We start from the raw sequence: 9,884 nt of genomic DNA, 5'->3' as shown, positions 1-9,884 counted from the left end.
ATGAGAAGAGGAACTGACCTTACTGGGCTTGGAGAGGGTTTCAACACGTTACCAAATATGGCCTGAGTGGGGCGTGGGACACATATTCTGCTGTGGATGAGAGAGAGGGGATGCGCCGCCGATTACGCACGGCGTTCCAGGAACTGTACGCATATTAAAAAAACCTTGAAAGATATCTCCAGTGCTTTAAATCGGTAAGATCAATCCTCAATCTTTCGTTTTTCTTTTACATTTTTCGTGTAGATGTTAGTTGTTGGAGTTTATCTTGGTCTATTTCTGGAACGGAGCTGGCACGGGGCGCGGTATGTCCGCTATTTGAAACGGAAAATCGCTTTATTACTCATTTAATATGCCATATAGGATGTGTTTGTTTTATAGATTACACACATTCTTGTACATTTGTCTCTTCTTGTTTTTACCTGAATACTTGTGTTTCTGCTGCTTACAGCTTTTCTCCTTTTTCTCCTAAGCGAGGATATAACAGCAGCTGCTGAGGTATTTCAGGTTAAAAAGTTTGCTTTACCCTCATTTCACACCTGTGTAAATGATCAGCTACTCTGTAAATAACAGTAATGGCCTCATTTGTTTATATAAAGACCCAGCTATGAGGCATGCATGGTATGCAGAGTCTGCTATCAAACCAAAAGAGCAAAACCAAAACCTGGTTTCCTGTGAGCAGCAAGGAGCCACACACACACCACACAACCACATTCTCAACAGCCGCTTCTCTCTCAGCCAGAAAACTAGGGGCTCAAACATGATTGGCTTTTTTAAACTTGCAGATTTCACCAGAAAGTCAAAGATAGTGCATGAAAGCTTGTGCTGTGCAAGTTTCTTTGTAGTATGACCAAAGATTGCAGCTAAAAAGAGCTGCACTTCTGGATAACGCCTGGCTTGATTCCCATAATGTCTGAAAAGGTGATTAAGTGCCTGTTTGGTTTGTGTTAGCAGTGTGTGTGTGTGTGTTCCTGTGGACGTGCTATTAGCTCTGCAGATCCGTTTCCTGGGTATGAGTCTCATTACACATAACAGGAAGAGTGGACGGCTAATGAAGTTAGCAATGTTTAGGGTTTGGCAGAGAGAAGGAGCATGTTTTTCTTCAGGAACAATGTACAATGCCTGTCTCCTTCTACAGCAGACCTCTTGGCCTTTCTAGCTCAAGTTACAAGTTGGATATTTTGATCTATAATCAGTTTTTATTATGTGAATCATGCATACACCACTGTTAAAGTTTGGGGTCAACCAAGCATTTCCATGTTTTCCATGAAAACTCACACTTTTATTCATGTGCTAACATAATTGTACAAGGGTTTTCTAATCATCAGTTAGCCTTTCAGCTCCATTAGCTAACACAATGTAGCATTAGAACACAGGAGTGATGGTTGCTGGACAATGTCTAAACTGTATTTCTGATTCATTTAATTTCATCTTCATTGGAATAAAATTCTTTTCTTTCAAAAATAAAGACATTTCTAAGTGACCCCAAACTTTTGAACAGTAGTGTACATTCTGCAGGTTTTCAATTCAGTTCAAATCAGTAAAATTTTATTTATATAGCACCGATTACAGTTCAAATTGTCTCAAGACGCTTTACAGAACCTATATGCCTGAACCGTACATTTGCATGAAAATAGTCATGCTTGTTTTATCTAATCATAGAAATACATGGGATTTTATTTGCTAGACAAAATTTGGAGGATTTAGAGTAACTGGGATTAAAACTAAAGATAACTGTGCTTTCTGATGTCAGAATAAAGCAGGTTTCTGTCTTGAGGTTGGAAAAATGATTGTACGGTCATCTGTAATTGGGGAGATAACCTTTATTCTCAAGGTGCTCCCCAGTTAATAATCATTTTTCTTTTAAAAAGACGAAGAAAAAACTTTATTCTTTGCTTTTACTGCAAGCAACACATCTCATAGAAAAATGCACACTAGTCATGACTAGTTCAAAGATAGAACTCGATTTTATCTTTCTTTTTTGTGAAGGTCTCCTGCAAATGCTGCCTCATTCTAGAGTTTGTCAGATTTTAAAGCTGCTGCTCACCAAACCAGACTGCAGGTCTGTTTAGTTCTCAGGTAAACACTGAACACCGACTTCCACTGCTCGGCTGGAAACTTACAGATGATTTAAAACTTGGCTTCTGCTAAAACCTGTCCCACTTTGGACACTTGAGGGCACCAGCGTCAAACTCCCTGGAGTTCTAAATGTACGATTCTTATTTTAGACTGAGGGACTTTCCAGCTCCTTTAAGCTCAAGCAGCCAAACTTCAGCTTCTTCTATACGCAGGTCACAGCCTGAACACTAATCTCTTACATTCCTTTGTTTTTACGCATCGTAAATTTAAGCCCGGACACGTTAGTCACATATGAAATTCAGAGGGCTCTTTCCTCAAACACTGGGCCTCCATTCATTTATAGATGAAAAAGTTTTGAGAAGGGGTCAGGAGGTCTTTATGGGGGAATACATCAAATTAAAGGATGTAGAATGTCATGAAGTTCAAACAGTAAGTTAAAGTGTTGCAGCTCAGGCAGTGTAAGTTATTTATATTTCACATGTATGCCCTGATTGCATTCTGTATCTACATATTTCATAGATTTCTTGCATATATCCTGATTACATTTATTGTCTTTCTGCAGAATATACTGACGAATGCCTCCAGAGCATGTAACAAGCAGCCGACACAGGATCTCACATTCATTATTAACCTCTGCTGGACTATAAAATTCACTTTGGACCCCCGACGGACGGTGACATCCCATCATGCCACTGTTTGTGTTCCCCGCTTCCCAGCTGCTGTGGGTGCGTGTAGCCGCCCTGCTGTTCACCTGCGTGGCGTTCAGCGTCGTAGCACACGGAGGCCACGTAAGCGGAGGCATGGCTGACTGGTGCATCTTCTGCTGGGCGTTCAGCTTCGCCTGCACCCTGGTGGTGCTGCTGGTGGAGCAGTTCGGCCTGCAGCCCCGCGTCCCCGTCTCCTGGTCCAACTTCCCCATCACTGTCGCCTGCTACGCCGCCCTCCTCTGCCTCTCTGCGTCCATCATCTTCCCTGTCTTTTTCCTCAAGGGCCAGTGGATGACCAGTGACGCGCGCGACCATCGCATCACCTCCACGGTCTTCTCCTGCCTGGCCGCAGTCGCCTACATGGGGGAGGTGAGCCTGTCCAAAGCGAGGCCCGGAGAGGTGGCGGGTTACATGGCGACGGCTCCAGGTTTGCTCAAAGTGTGCCAGACCTTTGTGGCCTGCGTTATCTTCATCCTGGTCAGTGAGCCTGTGACCTACAATGGCCATGCAGCACTGAAGTGGTGTATGGCGGTTTACTGCATCTGCTTCATCCTCTCCATGGCTGTGGTGGTGCTGTGTGTGGGAGAATGCACCGGCTGCCTACCCATCCCGTTCTCCAAGTTCCTGTCAGCATACGGACTCTTGGCGGTTATCATGTATTTGACGGCTACCATCATCTGGCCCGTGTTCCAGTTTGACAAGCATTACCAGCGTAGAGGCCGGGAATCTCCAAATGTGATCGCCACGGCTGTGCTCACTGCTGTCAATTTTCTGCTTTACCTCGCCGACCTGGCCTACACCGCCAGATTAGTGTTTGTCAGCATCTGAGAAGAGCAGAAATGAAGAAGAGAGACACGCTAAGCAATGAAGAACAGAAATAAAGGGGCTAAGAGCTTGAGTGGCTTCACAGAGCAGTGTAGCTGATGTTAAATTTCTAATGAAAAAAAAAGCCCTTTTTGTCCTTTTTGTTTCCTGTTTGTAAAATGCTGAAATTAGATACACGGTAGCATCAAAAACCCAAAGCTCCAGGACAGTGTGTGTGTTTGTAGGTGGCTGCAGTACAGTATTAGACCTCAAATGTGAAAAGATCTGTGTCGAATGTGCAGTATAACATCGTGTGACAAAAAAAAAAATACAAGCTAAAATTCAATCAAGTCGACACACTGGAACACGGAACAACAACAACAATCCAACAGAAAGATTTGTTCGTCATTGTTTTTTTAAATCTTTTATTATAATGAGGTTTTGTCTCCATAGCAAAGTATCAGTATTAACACATTTCGAAATCATGTCATATGAATAAATGAAGTGTTTAGCTAAACCAATAAAGGTTTTATTTTAACGTACGTGTGGTGGAATCTGCAGCAGCCTTTGTTGCTGCTTTGGTCCTTGCGGTAAGTAAAGAAATTAGATGAGGTGAGGTGTCAAGACAACAGGAAGTAGATTCAACAACCTGTTATTCTGCACCTTTTTTTCCTTAACTGACATTTTGGGTTGGGGGTTGTTCTTATCCTTTAGAAGTAACACACTTTCACCCTTTACGTAGCTGCTACATTCAATATAAGAATTTCTGTTGGGAAATTTTGTCTTTTACAGAAACACATATTTATATTATCATCCTGAAAAAGGGCAGATATAATTTGGATTTATTGTTGTTTTATTAAATTAACATAAGTTACTGCTACAGCGACAGCAGCTGGTTAGGCGTCTATGCTGCACTGTGTGATTTCTTCAGTGAAATATTTACTTTCATTGTTTAAATTGACAGTTTCTGCTGAAGCTGAGAGTGATATGCGACAGCTTAGTCAAGGCAAACCGACAATCAGGACGATTTCCGCTTCCTTTTAAAGGTTGTTGCAGTAATCTAAGACCTTATGCTGTTGGTGTAGCTTTCTGTGAAGTCTGTGGAGCAACTCCGAGGACGAAGATTTTGCACCACCTCGCTCTGACTTCAACATTTCCTCTGACAAACAGAGAAATGTGTTTTTGAAAACCACAGATGGTTGCGATCAAAGCTGCTCAGGCACTGTGAAAACCTAGAAAACTAGAGGAGCTGGTTCACCACACTGTATCAGTGATCATGACTGCAGCAGTGGGATGATGTAGTCACCACAGGGAATTTGACTGCATCACAGTAGTTTTAATGGGTTCAACACTGACTACATGTTGCAGTAGCATGGCTGAAAGCATGGGTTTACCAGCTGAGGGTTCTATTGACTCTCTATATTGCTGAACTCCTGTGGTGTGTGTGGTCTGTGGGTAGCACATCGAAACACTGCAGGTTCAAATACAAGTCTTCACCCTCTTGGAGGTTTTCCCCTTTTATTGCTTTTCAACATTAAATCGTGCTCAATTTAGTTTGGCTTTTATGAACAAGAATTTACGGGAAAAGACTCTTTCATGTCAAAGAGCAATTTTTTTTAAATAATGAGAATTCAAAATATGAAATGTTAAATTGGTGATTGTTTAAGTATTCACTCCCTTTAAAGTGACTCGCCTAATGCAACACAGTAGCAGCCAGTTGGTGCTTGAAGTAACACAGTTAGTGAAATGGAGATCATCTGAGTGCAGTGAATGTGTTCCAGTGATGGTAATATAAAGACGTATATCTGGAAGGTCCCTCACTGGTGAATTAGTTCTCCTGGATATAACTACACTATGAAGACAAAACACTCCATGCCTCTCTGGGAAAAGGTTATTGAAAAACAGAAGTCAAGGGATAAATACCAGAATTTTTCAGGAATGAGGTAAAATGGTGGCATCCAGATGTGCAGGGTCCAGGATGATTGAGACTCAATGCTGTAAAGGTGCGTCTACTAAATATTGACTTGAAGGGGGCTAATACCGATGTGATCACTTATTTTATGAGTCATAATTGAAATCCGTTGATCTTACTTGGTAGAACTATATTTTCATTTTGACATGAAAGAGTCTTTTTTGTGAATTATTGTCCCCAAAAAAAGACTTATTAAACTACTCTGTAAAGGATGCATTGAAAAGCAATGAAAAGAGAACATTTCCAAGAGGGTTGACTATTTTAGTTGTGATTACTATCTGAACAGTTATCACATAGGGTAAATGTAAAAATAGCGTAGATGACCACCTGAGTCCTCAGCTGGAAGAAACAGGCAGATGAACATGTCTGCCTTTTTTAAGGGTTAAAACTAACAACAGAAACTAAAATCACTCATTTTAATTTGATTTTCATCTTTTAACTTTAGAAAATGTGTACATCGACTCTTTTCAGTCTCACAATACAGATTTTCCCACAAAACCACTTTGCCAAGTGGAAGTTTCACTGTTTCATTTCAGGTTGTGAGTATTGGGAGTCATTAGATATTTCACTTGTTGTGGATTCCTTTTGTAAGGACTTTTATAGCCCAGCGTCTATTGTAGTGTTAGATTATTTCTTTAATGCTTTCTGAGTTTGACTCTCTAGTGTATATTTATTTAGTGTAACCTAACCAACTGATGGATGAACAAAAAGTGAAACAAATCAGCGTTAGTCTTGTCAGAGGATTCTTGACCAACAAAAAGAATGAAATTCAACCTGGTATTGTAGGCTTCTGTCTGAAACTACACTGTCTGTGGAAGACAGGGATTTTGTGTTATTTTTAAAAATCTGTTCACGTGTACATGAATTGTTTGCTGATGAGTGCCCAAAACTGTAAAGTCGGATTTCACAGAATCATATGTTGACTGGAAAATTCTCACTATCACAAATTTTCAGATGCACTGAATGTTAGAAATGCTTCAGGTTTTTTTCAAGGCTGCCTAAATACAATACTCATCATATGTCAAAGCCTCACTAGTCAGTTTGATTGATTTCTAATTTGACTAAACTGAAGGAAATGTGGGGTATATGTTGTTTTCATATAAAATATCATTGTCTCAGCTGTCAGAGCTCCAACTGCTGTCATTCAAGAGACTTATTCTCAGCACTGAAACGTCTAATTAACTGATTTAGACAAACCGTTTGAGTTGCCAGGTGAACATAATATTGATGGTAATTGCATCAAATAAATAATGTTGGTAATTTCAACTCATTCAAAGTACATCCACAGTAAAACTGAACTAAAATGTCTTGCTAACTTCATGTTCCTTGACTTTGAGGTCAGGGTTTCATGTCTCCTCCTCTATCAGACACTTTCAGGTGGAATTGGGGTCAGAGGTGGAGCTCAAGTTTCAATGTAAATTTCCACCCCTGTCAGTGGTCATTTTTGATAAGGAGAGCAGCCAAGTCAACAGAAAGTGAAACAAAACTACTTGAAAGCCACATGTGAACCACACAACAGGAGAGGGCGACAGAGGACTCATTTTCTGTCATCCACCTGAATAATCTTGTGAAATAATGTCAAATATTTAGACCATGAAATGACACTGTTGTATTGAAAACCACTGAAAAGACCTTTATCAAAAAGATGTTTGCGGTTATTTCACTTTTTTTTTTTTTTTTTTTTTACAGTTTTGTAATATTAAGCCTTTTTGTGCTTTTTTTCTATTTTGAGGTCAGATTTTCACCATTTTTAAAAAATGTATTTCTTTTACAGTTTGCTTTGTGACATCAGCCAGCTCAGACTTCATCTTTTCATATTTCTTTCTGTGAGTTTTCTCCTCTTCTTATCCATGAAACAGCAACGACTACTTCTTACATTTAACAAGTTATACATGCTAGAAGACAGTATTATACAGTGACAGCAAAACCCACTCATATGGAATCAGTCAAACACTGGTGGTGATTGTGTACTCAAAATTAGATTCACAAAGACAAATTAAAGCAAAGAACTGTTATTTTAAACATTCATTGTGGTGAGATTCTACATTTGGATTAGTAAATCTGCATTTGTGAAGCAAGAAAAAAGTTTTAAATGAAGTTTCAGAAATAAAAACAAAAAATATCATCTTCCATCATAAGTCACAGAAAATCAAATTGTTTGTCTGAAAAGATTTATTCATCCAAACCCATGTATATACTTGATACTAAGAAGATCAAACATGTTACAAATCAAGATTATATGATATACCATGACTGAATACACTGAAAGAAACATTATACTGAAAGTTCTAAAAAAAAACCTTATAACATCCACAACATTATTTCACAAGACAAACAAGCACTTTAATGTGGATGCTATGATTGTCATTATTATTATTATTATTATTATTAATAGTAGTAGTAATAATATTAATAATAATTACAACAAATCAAATGCAGTGATGACCAAACACCCTCACAGAATCTCTCTACAAGAATAGTAATAGTTGTTAAAATGTGAAGAACAACTCAAAGGTTATATTCAAAACTCTGTCCAAACACTATACGTCATTTTCTATGTAGGAATAGGTGTTTAAAAACTTTTATGAAGTCAACTGACGGCATCAACAAAACCTCATAAAACTACACCTGGCAGCAGGAAGAGAAAATTCATCATTAATGCCTACTGAGGCAAACTTCTCGTCCACTTAAAGACACACCTGATTGTATAATAGTCAAAAATATAACTAAGAAAAAGCTTAAAACATGTAAGACAGGGAGGATAGAAAAATAGAAAATATCCACATTATGATTAAAGCACAAAATTGTATGAAGGTTAACAGTGTCACCAGTAGAAGACAGAATGCTCAGTTGCAACGTCGTGTTCTCTCTGTCCAACCTAAGTCTCATGTGGGATGTTTAGCCATTCCGAAATTTCTTTAGCCAGCTTCCCAATAGCCTCAGCTGTGTTTTTCATTGCCTCCCCTACTGAATCTGCTTTATCAGCTTCTTGATATCCAATATAACCTCCCATTACTGCTCCTACAGCAGCAGAGACTCCTGCAGTTACAGTTAATATAACACCAGATGGTGCAGCTACACCTGATGCAACACCAGATGCTGCACTTAACTGTATTGTAACACCAGATACTGTAGCTACATGTAATATCTGATTAGCTACTGTGGTGTTTTTAGTTAGTTCAAAAAGAACTTTTGTAACCATCCATGGCAAACCCAGCAAAGCTCCCCACAATACTCCTGTGGTGACACGTGCTAACTTTTGGAGTACAGTGCGTTTTTCCATTCTCTTCACCGTTTGCAGCATCTCATTGGTGTAGCGCCCTGTACTCTTCACCATTTCTTTTACTGTCTGAAGCAGCCCTGCTACCTGAGCCTGGTTGTTTCTGTATTTGTCCTGCGGGTTGTTCTTCCAGTACTTATTGTCAACAACATAGGGGCGCTTCCCACATTTCTCTAAGAGATCACACACATACTCATTGCCTTTGACAAACTTCTCAATCTTCATGCCGTGCTGAAGCTGGTCACCATGAGTGAAGACAACTACAGTGTGTTTGAAAGCTTCCTCAGAAAAGCAACCCTTGATCTTGGAAACTACCTCGTTCTCCTGCTCTGTGAATCTCTCAACTTTAAATAAAAGGAGGAACGCATCAATCCCTTCAGAGCTCTCTATGATCATATTTATTATCTCAGATTTAAGAGCATCATCAGACATGCGATTGTCAAACAAACCAGGAGTATCAATCACAGTGACAGATTCACCATCAATCTGTCTGGTTACTTTCTGACATTTACTTGTTCCAGAGTTTGCAGTATAATGAATCTGAAACGCATTCTCTCCTAGTATGGTTCCAGCTAAGCTGCTTTTCCCAGTTCCAGTTTTCCCCAGCAGGACAATCCTTGTGTGTTGTGCTGGAAGAGAAAAATGACATTTATCATAGCATCAATAATTTGTACACACAGCAGTTAGAAATCACTAAAAACAGGGACATCACTTTAGCTTGTTATGAATGTCAGTTATAAATGTGACTTTAGATGAATGTTTTCTGTGTCTACAAGTTCATGCAGTTTCTCAGTCTCCACTGTCTTGTGAAATAATCCTTTATAGGTTTGTCCAGATCATTTCAAAAAGCACTTGTTCAGAGTGTGTGTGGCAGCTCTCGAGACTAAATACCAGATATCCTCCGTGTGATTCAATGGCAGTGAGTACAGTACAGCATCAGGATAAGAATATGAAGTTAGCTTTGCTGGGTATTATCAATAGATAATCTTACATGGCTGATTCATCTATGCTGCTCTAAATATTCCTCCAACTTTTGGTAGTCGTT

At 39.4% G+C, this 9,884-nt stretch overlaps 2 protein-coding genes across 3 annotated transcripts; one reads left to right on the top strand and one right to left on the bottom strand.

The window, feature by feature from the left end:
• Positions 1-58: 58 nt before the first annotated feature.
• On the top strand, positions 59-4,125 carry LOC110967512 (myeloid-associated differentiation marker homolog). 2 transcript variants are annotated; one of them, XM_022217157.2, is made up of 2 exons: positions 59-194; positions 2,639-4,125. In XM_022217157.2, the coding sequence occupies exon 2, from the start codon at positions 2,763-2,765 to the stop codon at positions 3,609-3,611; it is 849 nt and encodes a 282-aa protein (XP_022072849.1). In that variant the 5' UTR covers positions 59-194; positions 2,639-2,762; the 3' UTR covers positions 3,612-4,125. The 2 variants fall into 2 exon arrangements, with proteins under 2 accessions (XP_022072849.1, XP_051800030.1); XM_051944070.1 differs by lacking the exon at positions 59-194 and adding an exon at positions 476-495.
• Positions 4,126-8,580: 4,455 nt separating this feature from the next.
• On the bottom strand, positions 8,581-9,475 carry LOC110967506 (GTPase IMAP family member 7-like; the record flags this gene model as incomplete). The annotated part of the gene is made up of 2 exons (XM_051944221.1): positions 8,581-8,598; positions 8,759-9,475. Coding segments are annotated over 2 exons (735 nt in total), but the record flags the coding sequence as incomplete, so codon positions are not given.
• Between the last annotated feature and the right edge of the window lie 409 nt (positions 9,476-9,884).

This window comes from Acanthochromis polyacanthus, chromosome 23 (assembly GCF_021347895.1).
Source record: "Acanthochromis polyacanthus isolate Apoly-LR-REF ecotype Palm Island chromosome 23, KAUST_Apoly_ChrSc, whole genome shotgun sequence".
NCBI classification, from domain to species: Eukaryota; Metazoa; Chordata; class Actinopteri; family Pomacentridae; genus Acanthochromis; species Acanthochromis polyacanthus.
Note: the sequence above shows the minus strand (reverse complement) of the source record. Positions and strands in the feature narration are given on the sequence as shown.

Bases quoted from the DNA above. Each gene is read 5' to 3' on its own strand.
- LOC110967512 (XM_022217157.2), top strand. From the start codon at position 2,763: ATGCCACTGTTTGTGTTCCCCGCTTCCCAGCTGCTGTGGGTGCGTGTA.